The sequence below is a fragment of the Elgaria multicarinata genome, chromosome 6 (genome assembly GCF_023053635.1).
Source record: "Elgaria multicarinata webbii isolate HBS135686 ecotype San Diego chromosome 6, rElgMul1.1.pri, whole genome shotgun sequence".
Taxonomy (NCBI): domain Eukaryota; kingdom Metazoa; phylum Chordata; class Lepidosauria; order Squamata; family Anguidae; genus Elgaria; species Elgaria multicarinata.
In genome coordinates, this window is record NC_086176.1 from 92,907,043 (window position 1) to 92,920,906 (window position 13,864).

General features: G+C 41.0%; 2 protein-coding genes across 3 annotated transcripts in view; one reads left to right on the forward strand and one right to left on the reverse strand.

Moving 5' to 3' along the window:
- PLPP1 (phospholipid phosphatase 1) overlaps positions 1–5,538 on the forward strand; it is a 100,491-nt gene extending 94,953 nt beyond the window's left edge. For both annotated transcript variants that reach the window (XM_063128069.1, XM_063128070.1), the window contains exons 5-6: positions 3,075–3,251; positions 3,809–5,538. In XM_063128069.1, coding sequence (XP_062984139.1) covers positions 3,075–3,251; positions 3,809–3,940 — 309 coding nt within the window. In that variant the 3' untranslated portion in view covers positions 3,941–5,538. The remainder of the gene's footprint in view (positions 1–3,074; positions 3,252–3,808) is intronic.
- The window catches only part of MTREX (Mtr4 exosome RNA helicase), a 55,258-nt gene continuing 45,553 nt past the window's right edge, over positions 4,160–13,864 (reverse strand). The window contains exons 23-27 of the mRNA XM_063128062.1: positions 11,968–12,073; positions 10,329–10,385; positions 8,576–8,738; positions 5,225–5,329; positions 4,160–4,430 (exon numbers count right to left, since the gene is read on the reverse strand). Coding sequence (XP_062984132.1) covers positions 4,378–4,430; positions 5,225–5,329; positions 8,576–8,738; positions 10,329–10,385; positions 11,968–12,073 — 484 coding nt within the window. The 3' untranslated portion in view covers positions 4,160–4,377. The remainder of the gene's footprint in view (positions 4,431–5,224; positions 5,330–8,575; positions 8,739–10,328; positions 10,386–11,967; positions 12,074–13,864) is intronic.

The following is a 13,864-nucleotide window of genomic DNA, read 5'->3' on the forward strand; positions in this document are numbered from 1 at the left end:
CCTACCGCCTAGATCCATGTACCAGGCACTCAAGCCCCTTTGCATAGGGACCACAATCTTCTAAGGGATGGTCTTAAGGTCCCAGCTCCTCTCCCACTCATAACCACATATACCACCTTACCTCCTACGTGTATAACGTCTCTTTGCCAACTACAGCAATGGCTTGTGTGTGTGGAAAACTGTATTAGCAAAGTAAGACATTTTTCAATGTCTTCAGTGGAATTCCTAAGCTGGAAAGAAGGAAGTATGCCAGCACTATTTGCCAGCCTGCTCTCTTCAGACCACCAGCACGACTCCTGGCTCTAATTCTCCCTGGGAATAAATGATCTACATTGGTGCAGAAGTTAGTCAAGTCACAAACAGGCCTTGAGAAAACACTGCCCATATCTGGCTTGAAACTGTACTATGTAATTTTACTATGTTGAACTTCATTGGTTAAATAGCAGGCATACCTACTACCCTTGCTGTTGAAGCTGAACATAGGTGTGCATCTTTGAAAACAGTCTTTACAGAATATCCTAAAACTTCAATTTTGGAAACTTTCAAACAAAACATTCCTGGAGTACAGCTTCAGTCTGTGAAAGACTTATCTGGTTTTCTAAAGGTTTCTCCATACAGCATTAAACTTCAGACATTCTTTTTATAGCAGAATGAAAGAGCTGAATGCCAAAACTGTGATGTAATAACTACTTTGAAAAACCGATTAGGCGTTCCGCACATATTTAACTCTGGAAAGTAGCACCTATTGCCCACATAGAGCATGCTCTGTGTATCCACTTAAACAAACCCAATCGTTCTAGCTGGAACCTAGCAGGTACACAGGGCTTTGAAGTTGTCTATGGAGTGAGAACCACAACTTGCCTCCCCAAAAGTCCAGTTGTCGGCACCTGCGACTTTAGACAGGGTTAGATCTCTGTTTCTACAGTTCATGGATGTTTTCCAATCATATCGTCTAGTTTTGTTGAATATTTAGTTGTTGTGCTCCAGCAACATGGATAAGATACTTGGTGAAGTACAGCCTACCACCCCTGTTTATCCCTTGTGTTTGGTAGTGTCAGTCAGGGAGGGATTGACGTGGATGTAGTGAATGCTTTTTTACGAGAGAGAGAGCGAGAGCAATTCGAACCACCTTCAAAGAAGGCATCCTGTAAGGCCGCTCCTGAAATATCAAGAAGATTGTAACAACTATCATCTGCTCACTAAGCTTCCCTTCCTGGGGGGCAAGGTGTTCAAGCAGAGGGTTGCCTTGCAAGTTCCATGTATGCTTGGATGAGGCCAGTTATTCAGTTCCATTTCAGTATGATTCCAAGTCTTGAATGGCACAAACTGCCTTGTCACCCTGATGGAATATGTATGCTGTGCTGTTAATTCTCCTGGAACACTCAGGAATTATTGATATTACTGGGCAATTTGTGCCCTACAATTCCCATCATCCCTCACAATAGGCTATGCTGGCTAGGGGTGCCTACTGCTGGGCCCACTTGTGTTATGGGGTTCCATATTGTCTCTAGTGCTGCTCAACATCTATATGAAGCTGGGGAGATAGGGAATGAAATGTCAGTATGCTGATGATGCCCAGATCTGTTTGTCTTTTACCTGCAATTCAGATGATGCAGTGGAAGATGTAAATTGGTGTCTGGGATCAGTAATGAACTGAGGGCCAATAAACTGAAACTCAGTTCAAATAAGAGGGAGGTACTAATGATGGGTGGTTTGTCCATCCAGGAAAGTAATTTCAGCTTGTTCAAGATGAGGTGGTCCACAGTTTGTGGGTGCAGTTGTCACCGGTCCAAGCATCTTCTGCAGCAGATAATGTCTTTCAGCATAGTTCCAATGCTATACCCTTCTTGGACAGACACACCCTGACCACTGAACAATTAATTATTGCAATGCATCGTTTGTGGGACCGCCTTTGGAGACTGTTTGGAAACTCCAGTTAAAAACAGAGATGCTAGGTTGGTAACTGGGGTAAAGTGATGGGAACATACTTCACCAGGGCTTAAACAACTGTACTGGCTCCAGGTCAGTTTCTGGGCACAGTTCAAAATGCTGGTGCTTGCCTTTAAAGCCCTAAATGGGGTACTGGAAATATTCCCTTAGAGGTGAGGCATGTAGCGACGGGGGCAAGGCCTTCTTGAGGGTGGCACCATGCTTGTGCGGTGTTCTCCCTGGAGAGTTTTGGCCGGCATCTAGAAAACCCCTTTTTGTTTTCCCAACCTTTTGAATGCCCAGCTTTACTTGTACTGTTTCATGCTGTTAATTCACCACGATTTTTATTTCACTATTCTTTTACTATGCATTCTAGTCTGCCTTTTACTGTGTGATTTGTGAGCCACCCTGAATTATTATTGAAGGGGAGTATATAAATTATTTAAATATGAGTTCAGTTCCATCTAGGCTAGGGGTAGCCAACTTCCATGAGGCTGGAGGCTGCACCCCTGACCCCAAATTTGCCATTAAAATTCACTGGTAGCAAAACACGCACCTGATTTCACTTTAAAATAAGTTGCAGAATCCCCACATGCCTTGTTTTACAGCAAAATTGTGTGGTTTTTTGTTGTTGCTGCCACCATTGCAGCAACAAAAGGCCAGGGGCCCCACAGGCATTAAATAAACCAGAATACAAATGTAAAAATGGCTACTCATATCCCTGATGAAGTAATTAATGGTTGTTTTAAGGCTGTAGCAGCTAATTAAGGTGAGCGAGCCATGACTACATCCCCCAATATATTTGCAACATTGCTATCCACCTCTTAGATTCAAGTTGTACAATTTACACAAGCACAACGGTCCATTTTACAAGCCCACTAGAAAGAACACGTGTAAAACTAGCCACATTCCCAGTGTTAAAAGTGTTGAAATTTCACTGGAATTCGATTGTCTTAGCATTCATCCTATTGAATTACTAAAGTTGCAATAAAGATTACCGATTGTGCAATGCCAGTTAAGCACACAAGTCTGTGAATTACTACCCACCTACGTATGTTTTATCAGAAATGAGTAATTGTTACCAGAAAGAAGAAAAAGGAAAATCTGCTGTATTCCTATTAAATTTGTTTCTTTTTTTTTCTCAGCTTTATCTTCAGGCCAGGATGAAAGGAGACTGGGCAAGACTTCTGCGTCCCACAGTACAGTTTGGTCTCATTGCAGCATCCATCTATGTGGGTCTCTCCCGTATTTCTGATTACAAACACCACTGGAGTGATGTACTGACTGGACTTCTCCAGGGAGCATTGGTAGCTGTACTTATCGTAAGTCCGTACAAAGTTACTCTGCCAATTAGATCTGTTCTGCTTTCTGGGAACCTAGTTCCTTTTACATTTTTTTCAGAATTCTCAACAGAAGTAAACAGGGAAGGGGGCTTCACATGCATCCAAACTAGTCTAAGCGTGTCATGCCTGCAGCTTCCGTAGGGCAGCATAGGGAAGGGAAAACTGTGATGGTAAATTTGGAACTTGCTGGATAGCCGAAAACAAGATTGCATCTTCATGTACTTTTCATTGTCCCAGCTGTCAGCTCTTCTTCGTTCTCCTCCTCAAATCGGTTGATGGAAGTATATATGTGTGTAATGGACATGTATCACATCCCTTTCCATTTATGGAGAATGCCGTTCCCACTGGAACGAAGGTGCATGTAGCTGACGACCGACTCCTGTTCCCCTTGCCTTTCTGACAGGAATTGTGGGGGATGACTAGCGCGTCTGAAGCATGCTACAGAAGGAAAGTGGCGCTAATTGAAGGATCCGTTGGTTGTAATAACAGATGCCGTTATCTTCCATTGCCTAATGCTGTCTAATCTGTCTCTCCAGGCTGTATATGTATCGGATTTCTTCAAAGTGAGAGGTCGTACATTTAAACAGAAGGAAGAGGAGGATTCACACACAACTTTGCACGAGACGGCTACCAACGGAAATCACTATGACAGTAATCATCAGCCGTGATTGATTCAAGAGCTATTCGCCTGTGGAATCTCCCGCTTTCTAAAAGGAAAATTCCACAAGTCTTTCTGGCCTATGTAAAAAAAATAAATTAAATGCCTTTTAAAGGGACTGCTGCTGCTACACCTCTTGGATGCTCACTTTACGTGTATATAGTAACAATTATGTATCTAAAAACTTCAAATTTCTATTGGTTCAAGCTTTGCTTTTAAAAACACAGTATTCTGGCTATTTTTTTAATTAAAATAATGTGATAATACTTATGTACAAACAGCAATGGCTTATGTAATATGCTTTGCTAGTATGAGGCTCATGGTGGAATACATACAAATTAAGAACATTAAGGTTTGTCTTGCTTGGGAAGAGGAAGGAATGGTAGCCTTCACTGCAGAATAGAAGATGACAGTGCAATTCACACTCCACATCGGGTAAAACACTTCTTATAGGTAAAGGCTTGCAGCAAACACAATGTCTCTCTTGATTTTGGTAATGCCTGTTGTGGGTTAAAAGAAATCTCAAGTCATAAGGGCAGCTGTAACCAGGCACTGTTTGCCAATGCTAGCAAAATAGGGTGCATTAAGAATGCACACGTGTTTAACTGTGAGTATCAAATCTTTAAAGTCATGTAAAGCCCCCGTTGCCATGGTTCTAGTAGTCCTGCTCCTTTCCCGTTTTTTGTCCCCTCACCGCTCCTGAATAGTGCAAGTATAGCTCATGCGGTGAATCCCCCTGCTGAAATTTGCATGTGTTGCAGCCCTGCCTCCTCCCTCACATGCCCTGATTGGCCGGGCCAGCTCCATCCCCTTTCCCCTCCACCCAGGGCCCACTTTCGTGCCACACTCTTTGGCCGAGAAGGGTTGTCCATTATCCAGCTGGTGGAGGGGCTGCCCTGCCTGTTTGGTGTGGAGGGAATTAATGGCTATTAAAGCTCAAGCTTTGAACTTCTTCTGTTCATCTACACTGCTCAAGCTTCAGTTTAAAAAATGAACAAAATTGGTCTGGCAGATCTCAAGTAATAAACCTTACACTACCATATTCTTATATAGAATGCTTATTTCCCCCCCGTTTCCAGCTCAAAAACTAGCTATTTGGTGGGGCTGTGGAGACATGAAGGGCCTCCCAGCGATCTGTTCCATGAAAAAAATGGATAGTAGCAGATAAAAGGCACATGGAGCCTATATTCAGATCAAAACCGACATTTGGGCTTGTGGCCAAGCAATTTTAAATTGCTTCTAAACAGGCTACATTTTAAGATCTATATATTTATAAGATACTGTGCATACAAACCTCCTGCAAATTTGTTTTCCAGTTCTGTGTTTCCAATGGCCTTTGCTGCTTGGCACATCTGTCGAAGCAATTCTTCTAGCCTCCTCATGCATCGAATGATGCTCCCTGCATGGGTAAAACACAGCTTTGCATTAAAGCAGTCATTTTCTAATGAGTAATAAACTAATTACTCCACAAACTAATTATTCAGCTACCTACTCAACCAGGACTGTGACCTCAACAGGGCTATAGTTTTCTTCAAGGTCATGCACATTCCTGATGTACAGCAGGGAATCGCAAACTGTCCCCCATTAAAGTGCATTATGAAGAATTTTTTCCCCAGCCTTCCTTTCAGTTCTTTGGCTGGCTCTTCCCTATTAGGCACACCATCATTTACTTGCTTTAAACAAACGGGTGTGTGCTTTATTTCACCCTTGCTTGATATGTAAGCAAAGAGAGGATTGTCAAAAGTTGACATATTTGAAGGTTGGAAAACAGTTCAACAGTATCTCAAATATGCAAGGTTATTAGCTGATAGAATTTTGTTTCACCTCACATACAAATACTGAGAAACAGTGAGCTCTGGCTATTTAACACCTGAAAGTCACCCCTTAAGGCACAAGTTTAACTCTTTCTGCTTGTTGAGACTTCTCTTTCTGGTTCCATACAGTTCTTTTACTCTGCCACAGGAAGGAAATGCAGAAGACTTAATGTGTTAGTTTTTAGCAAGTATATATTACAGGTTTTAGCACAGCGGTGAACTGAGATTATTACCTCCTACCCTTCTGCATATTTTTTTAGTGTACACATGATTATGTATTTGCCTCAAACATTCTAGGGGTACACATGGATACGCGTTAAGAGTTTTAACAAGTAAGGCGGCGTAGAGAGCTGTAGATCAAGATTCTTTTTCCCTTCTCAGTTTACGAGCTAAAAGAAATGAGCCCCATCGTGTTATCAGCCAAGTCTCAGTGAGATATTAAATTTGATTATTTGATTCCAGATCCAGCAACTCTCATAAAAAGCAACCTGCAGTCAATTAACAAAAAGACACAAGTCTGAGCCAAAGGAAGTAGAGCTCTATCCTCCAAGGGTAGACTATGCTGTACACTGGGCAAACCATCATTTGTGGATAGACTGACTTCTGCTTATGATTCTTGTTATGAAAATGAAATCAAGAGCCTGTTGACATCTACAGAAGCATCCATGTAGGATTATTACAGTAAGAGCATGTGTGCATGTAAAATAGGACACTTCAACTATTCTCCCATTTGCCAGCTTATTAAAGTCAGCCTCTGCTAGACGCAATTAATTATCCAAAGCTTGTACTTTCTCCAAAATACCACACACCTGCATTTATGGACACTGAAAGTCCCCTTCAATGAGCTTTGTCATGACAAAAAGTGCCTTTATATCAGTATTACTCCTCACTAAATTTGAAAGCAGCGCCCTTTTTGTTAGAGGGACTGCTTATCTGCCATAGGAAAGTAAGGATGTGCCATTTACACAGAGTTAGCAAAAAATGGGTGTGATGGTGGTTTGGGGTTATGCTACTATGGACAGTGCCTTGTCTGTGTTTTACATAATTTCTACCCTAGCAATGGAAATTGCTGTTGTGGGCAGTTTACAGAGTTCAATTATCCCACCCTTGCCTGATGTTCAACGTCAAGAAACTTGGCTCAGCATGCAGCTCTGGTCTAACTAGCAGCAAAGAGTTCACTTATTGGGCTAAAACGTCTACTACCTACTTGCATAAGGGAGAAGAGAGGGGACATTTTGAGACAGCATTTACAAATGCAACTATCCACAGAATTGACTGCTCCACTGCAACCAATAAACTGTGTATCTGATAAAAGTGACTTCAAGACTCTTTTTCCCCCCTCTCCTCTTCCCCCCCCCCCCCGCGCCCACCTGATGCTCTTCTCTAAATGAAAGTGGTAGTGGCGGAGACATAACGGGATGGGCAATTTATAACATATCCAACTGGTTCAGATGTGATGCACATGAATTGGTATCTTACAAAAGGAAGTAGATGAAGCAATGTTAAGAGCCTCGTTGCATCAAAATGCCAAGTAATTAAGCATGATATTACTCGTGCCTTTTTGCAAGTCTTACGAGATCCTTTACTGGAAAAATACATGATCACTACTTAAAATTGCATGTATGGAAGTCATCTACAAGGCTTACAAAAAGAACAGATTTAATATTTTGCCCTCCTCTCTCCTAAATCTAAATGAGCATTCCCTAGAATATGCAACAAAGGCAAAGCTGCATTGTCACTTGACAAGAAATACAGAAACCTAAGCAAATTATTTCTTGTATTATTTCCTCTTGAAAAAATCATACAAGGTAAAAGAAAAAAGAAAAAAAGAGGAAGGCCTCAATCCTATGTACAGTTACACTGGCGTAAGCACTATAAAATAAGTAGTTTACTTCTGAGTAAGTACACACAAGAGCAGGTTGTAAACTTCTCATATAGCATGTGTAGGAGAGATGTTCTAGACATAAGACAAACCATGGAGTAAGAAAAGAGACCGGACAGAAAGCATGCATGAGGCAGGACTGACCGATTAGGGATCCTCAATGGATGGGAGGGTTGCATGTACTGAACTTTTACCAGCCAATATTTGCTAAAGGACTTGTCTATTTGGTTGCTCTTTTATCTCTAATTAGCGGTCACCCCAAACCTGAAAAATGTAGGGACCCATGAACAATGTGCAGAGGCGAGAGTGAATGAAGAATTTGTTTCTCAACAATTCTGACAAACCTAGCCAAGCCTTCGCTAGGTAACTTCACTCAAATACAAGTGGTAGAAGTAAATAAGCAGAATTTATTCCTTACTAGATGGGCCTACAGTTACATGTTATCTACCCATCTCCTCTTATCAGAACTCTCTCTTCGCTTTCTAACACTGACATACTTTTACAGATAGTCAAAACTTAGTCCAGACAGGGGATTTCTTTAGCAAGAGAGCTTAACTGTATAATCTGCTGTAGTTATACAGGCATACAAGTCAAGCGTCTGTACAACCCTAATCTCTATCAAACTAAAGTAAAAGAATCATTATTTAAGAATTATTTATTTTCCAAATAAGCACGCTGCAGCCAAAGCAATCTACATGGTACTCTAGAGTTTGGATAATAAAGTCCTTTAAAATTAAATAATTCTGGCTGTAGGGAAACTTCATCAACCCTTTACATATTTTTGAAAAGCAAAGAATTCATAACTCAAGGCAAATTAAACGTTCCCAAGAGTTGCAACATTTCAGGTTCTTAGATAATGAAGTGTCATTCAATCTTACAAAATAAACTCGGTGGCATTACCTACCGTTCTATGTATCAGAAGCATTACAAGTAATACAAATGTACGTACCTTCAAAGACATCTGTCATTTTGCATATGTGAGCAAATGTAGCTCCGTTAGCCCATGTGTACACTACGTCCATCAAATTTGGCCTAAAGGAATTGAGGTAATTTTCCTCATCTATTTCCAATTTAGCTTCTGCTGAGACTTTAGCAATTCTTTTTGCACATTCCTTAAAAAGAAAAGAAAAGAAGAAAAGCCGTTTATTGATTTAAATCAACACAAAACAAACAAGAAAATTATCTTCCTGAAGCATGCAGTCGGCACGGTGGCCTGGGGTCCCAAAACCAGGTGATCGGAGTGCAACGTGCTGCTGCTTCACGGGAAGCTTTGCATGCAGCTCACTGGCACCGTGCCGAATTTTTTGACCTACTTATTTTCGACCATTCGTTGCAGGTGGGGGGGGAGGGGCAGAAAGAAACTACACACAGAAATTGTGGGAATGGGTGAGAAATTTTGGAGAGATTTATCTGGGTGCAAGGCTTCGGTGGTTACCTTAATATAAGGAGATGGCTGAGGAGTTCACGTGTGCTCTTTTACCATTCTTCCCGCTCTCTGTTCAGTTCTGGCAGCCTTTCTGGCTGCTTGAGCTTCTTGGGAAGCCCCCCATGGTCAGAGGACTTAGCCAGGACTCGTCCCCCCCACCCCGCCCCCACTTGGGGCTTTCCAGTGCTGCTGCCTGCTCAGTGCCTGAAAGCTGAGAGAGGCATTTTGGTTTGGCTTTGTTATTACTAAAAATCCTTTTAATAATAACAATAATAATAATAACAACAACCTCTCTGAGAGTCCTGGCTAAGTCTCTAGGGGGCTTCCCAAGAAGCTCAATTGCCTTTTTCGCAGGGAAATAAAGAGGTTGCGAAAGGGCAGGCGTCGTTTCGGCCCAGCAATGAATGCAAACACCATTATCTAAAGTGGGACTTTTCCTTACTAAGAAAGAAGCCGCCCACGCCCGAGTTATCTAATGGAATTCAAATGTAAAATCCAATGTTAAAAGATACAAAGACAGATTTTGGATTAAATCATAACAAGCATCCCAAGATTCTAAAGCTTACCATGCTAGCAAAATGTCTCTGGCACATGGCAATTAGGGATGTCAGAGGAATCTTTTTTGGGGTGGGTGGGGTGGGGGTAGAGCTCCAACAAGGTTTTGCCAGCTCATCCCCCAGGGCTCCATCTTGTTCATCCACAAGCTTGCCCAATTCATCATGTGGCAAGTTGTGCCAGCTTGGGGTTTTAAAAGGCTTTTTTTTTGTATTTGCGCTGAATTGCGGGTGTAAATATTTATGGAAATGGCAATACTTATTTTTGTAAATAGCACAATTTGCGCTTGCGATTTCCATAAATATTTATGCCCGCAATTTTCCATAGATCACGACCCACAAAAAGAAAAGCCAGCAAAATCCCTAAATTTCGAGAACTGGTCCGCCACTCAGATCACAAAAGCAAGCCAAGCCCCAGGCACCACAGGGATCTGTCAGGCCCCCCAAAAGGCTGGATTCCCTTGAGATGGACGTGCCCAATTCCAACGCAATATCACAAATCTGGTTACAATGTGTTTAGATGATGAAGCAAGAAAGAGCCACAGCTCACTTATAATGGTTGCTAAAATCAGACTGTAATAATAAAAGCATTTCCTATTCAAGCAAAATTACCCACATAACAACTCAGAGCTGAGGTTTCAGTTTGAAATCTGTAATGCCTAATTCTACACAACAGCACTTTCATTGTTAAATCTACCAACGTTTTGCTGGAAAAGGTTTACCTGCATTTGGCGAAGTGGGCCGGCCAACTGTTCTGTTAGTTTGGGCATTTCACTGGACTGAAAAAACAAAGACGGGAATATCAATGACCTCAGTTCACTGTACTTCAATTAAACTCAGAATTGCTCTTCAAATATCACATTATGGAGCTAGTGCACAAAGCCTTGCTGAAATTAGCAGAACACCAGCACTAGCAACTTGGATTTTGCTCACCAATTACTTTAATGCACCTGTTAAAGCTTCTTTGACAGAAAAGAGGCTAATAACAGTGACAAAATCTTCTGTAGAACATGGGCTTCTCTGGACTTCATTATGGTGAAATATTATTTGTTTGTTTATTTATTTTATTTACAATATTTATATACCGCTCCCCATTCAGAATTTCAGAGTGGTGGACAAAAGCAAATAGAATAAAAACACATTAAAAGTGCATTTGTTAAAAGAAGGAAAGGAAAGGAAAGGAACCTCTCGTGCAAGCACTGAGTCATTACTGATTCTTGGAGGGATGCCAGCTTTCGCTGACGTTTTCTTGGCAGGCCTTATAGCGGGGTGGTTTGCCGTTGCCTTCCCCGACCGTTATTACCTTTCCCCCAGCTAGCTGGGTACTCTTTTTACCGACCTCGGGAGGATGGAAACAAGCTGCAAAATAAACCACGGCTGGTCGCTAAGGGAAGGCTTCCTGGAACAACGACTTTTTCAGAAGGCGCCAGAAGGAATATGAAGTTGGCACCTGCCTGACCTCCAGAGGAAGGGAATTCCATAGGTGTGTGTGTGGGGGGGGGGCACCACACTGTGCAACTTGGAACAAAAGTAAACCTTGAGGTTACTCCTGCACCACCTAAGTTTTTGAACGCTATATATAATATCTTATACAAAAGTTAAAGGTTACAAATGAAATCGTCACTGCAATATACTAATTAACCAAACGGCCATTGATATTTTTTCTGTTGATGTTTTCTTCTTTCAGAATTCCACCCCCATCCCCCAATCTATTGAATATTGGCCCGGATGTCAGTGGTAATGTTTGTATATTTCAGGTGTTCTCCAGTTCCCCTTGGAGTCCCCAATGTTTCCCCAAAAGCGACTTCTGGGACCCTTCTAGAGCTGTGTGTGACGCAGTGAAGAGCAATAAACCTAGAGTGGAGGAGACAAAACTGGGAAGTTCCCTATGTGCATGGAACTGCTTTCTGTTCATGTACAGGAGTACATTAAAATGTATTTGAGTAAAAAAAAAAATGATTTTCATAAAAGTTTTCTCACATTTTGAGACAAGGAACTCAGCAAACAGAGACATTTTGACTGTTGGAATGTATCTCACTTTCTGCCCAATCTACCTCCTTGCTTTCTCTGCTTCCATTCTACCTGCTTGACATGCATATCTTGCCCTTAAGAGCCTGCTCTGGTGTTACTTACTAGGTAGAAATCTCAACTCAGTAAAAGTCTTGCCCTTCCTGCAAGGTAATGCCAGATTTTGGATGCATCATGTGTGCTTGTAACTTAATGAGAATTAGGACTATTAATTCACTATTACTATTTTAACCACCTTGGGTTATCTGGCTGGAAAGAAAGGCAGCACAACAAATTTCCTTAGAAATAAATTAGGACTGATCAAATTTAGGTTTTCTACCAAAATTAACTTACATTTTCTTGAAATACAAAGCAGCTTAGTAAAGCAGTTGCTTGCTCTGCAGACAAATCATTGAAAAGGCCATTGAACATCATTTCTGTCAGCAACAGCTCATCTGCACTAGAAGAGGAAAAGAAATTGGCAGCATTAGAAATTTCTTAATGGGTTTCTATGATTAAAATCAATTTTCTGGAAAACTGACCAAAGTAATTTTAGTTCAAAAGACAAAATTATTAAAATAAATAAATAAATAAAGGCCTTTAAGCTAAAAAGCTTCCTTGCATTATTAACCAGAAAAACACACAAAGAGAAAAATAATTGCAAGTGTCTAGACGTTATCATAATTCTTACAGAGTTATGGAATAGCAGCAGATTTCAGACGTCCTGAGAAATTAAATCAAGGGAATAAGGTTTAAAATGGATTATGAATTTATGATAAAGTGCTTGGAAAAGAAGACTGGACTTGCTGGAGGAGATTTTGCTAAAAGAACAGAATCAATATATTTTATGAGATCAAATGGAATAAACAAGGTTGGCTGAGCATGTCTATTGAGAGATGAAGCACTGGTTATGGTATAAAAAGGCCAGATATCAAGCTTCCAAATGTGCCTGTTGATAGTCTAATGAATACTATTACTAAAGTTGCACCTATAGAGTACAATCCAACTAGTTTCCCTCCACTGAAGGAAGGCTTCCAACAACAGAATAGAGAGGAGGGCAATTATTCCCTTTTCCCTGCAGTGCTCTGTGCCCCAAATTTGTTCTGCAGGTTTGGGGATGACAAAGGGAAACTAGCTGAATTCCAGCCATATTGGTTAATGGTTGATCTAAAACCAAGATGCCTCTTCAAAAACTCTTTGTTTTCTGATGAAACATCATCTATTTGGTTTTCTGACCAGATTAGCACAATGTTGAAAAAAACAACCCAGACATACTACAGAATTTCAAATACTGAAGCCAAATCAATTGCATAAAACAGTTTCATAAATATATTAAAGGCCTCATAAAAAATTACCTACAGTAATGAAGATTTATCAAGATTTCTCATTCTTGTCCTGTTATTGCTGCCTTGTTTTTCCAATTAATGGTGCCGAACATTCCAAAAGTGATGAATATTTAGTATTAGGGAGTTATCATAAATAAACAGATATTTCTGGTACACCATGTCTAGCATATATGAAACATAATCATATTTGTTGCATAAACTAATAGGGGAACCTAGAGGCTTGATTTGTGGAATGTCACTGCCTTGGTTATTTAGGCTGGGATCCAAACAGCTGTTCCAGTTATGCCCAAGGGTTCCGGTGCTCCAAGTAGAATGTTTGACTCTGCCCACCCCACCCCCAATGTCATATCATAAACTACTTTTGAAAGTCCCCACAGTTTTCAAAGTAGTTTGCTAAGTTGGGAGTGGGGGGGGGGGGGCGCTGTTTGAAAAGTACAAGCCAAAGCCCAGTTGCCCTCACAAAATTGGCCGTACAGCTCTATGAATTCCAGGCTTATAATGCAACCCTACGCATGCCTACTCAGGTGTTCAGTCAGACTTACTCTCCAGTAAGTAGTTGGGTTCGCATGTTAATGCCAATCATGTGTTATTTAACCTACGAATTGGCGTGAGTGCAGGTGTGCTGTCTCCCATGTGCCCACAGCTTCTGCTTTTAGCCAATGACTTACGATCAGCCACATTGCAAGTTGTTGATTGTATTGTGTGAATTTGGAGCACAGTAAACCCATCAACAAACCATGGGTTTGCTCACTCCTGCTTGTGTAAAGCAATTGTGGGTTAATTAACCCACATATTGGTGTTATGTGAAAACTAGGTTAGTGTGTCCTGTATTTTACATTCAAGCCACTAAGGAGGATTCCTTCAATCTTGTTTTCTTTTTTCCTGACATGTATTAATACAGACCA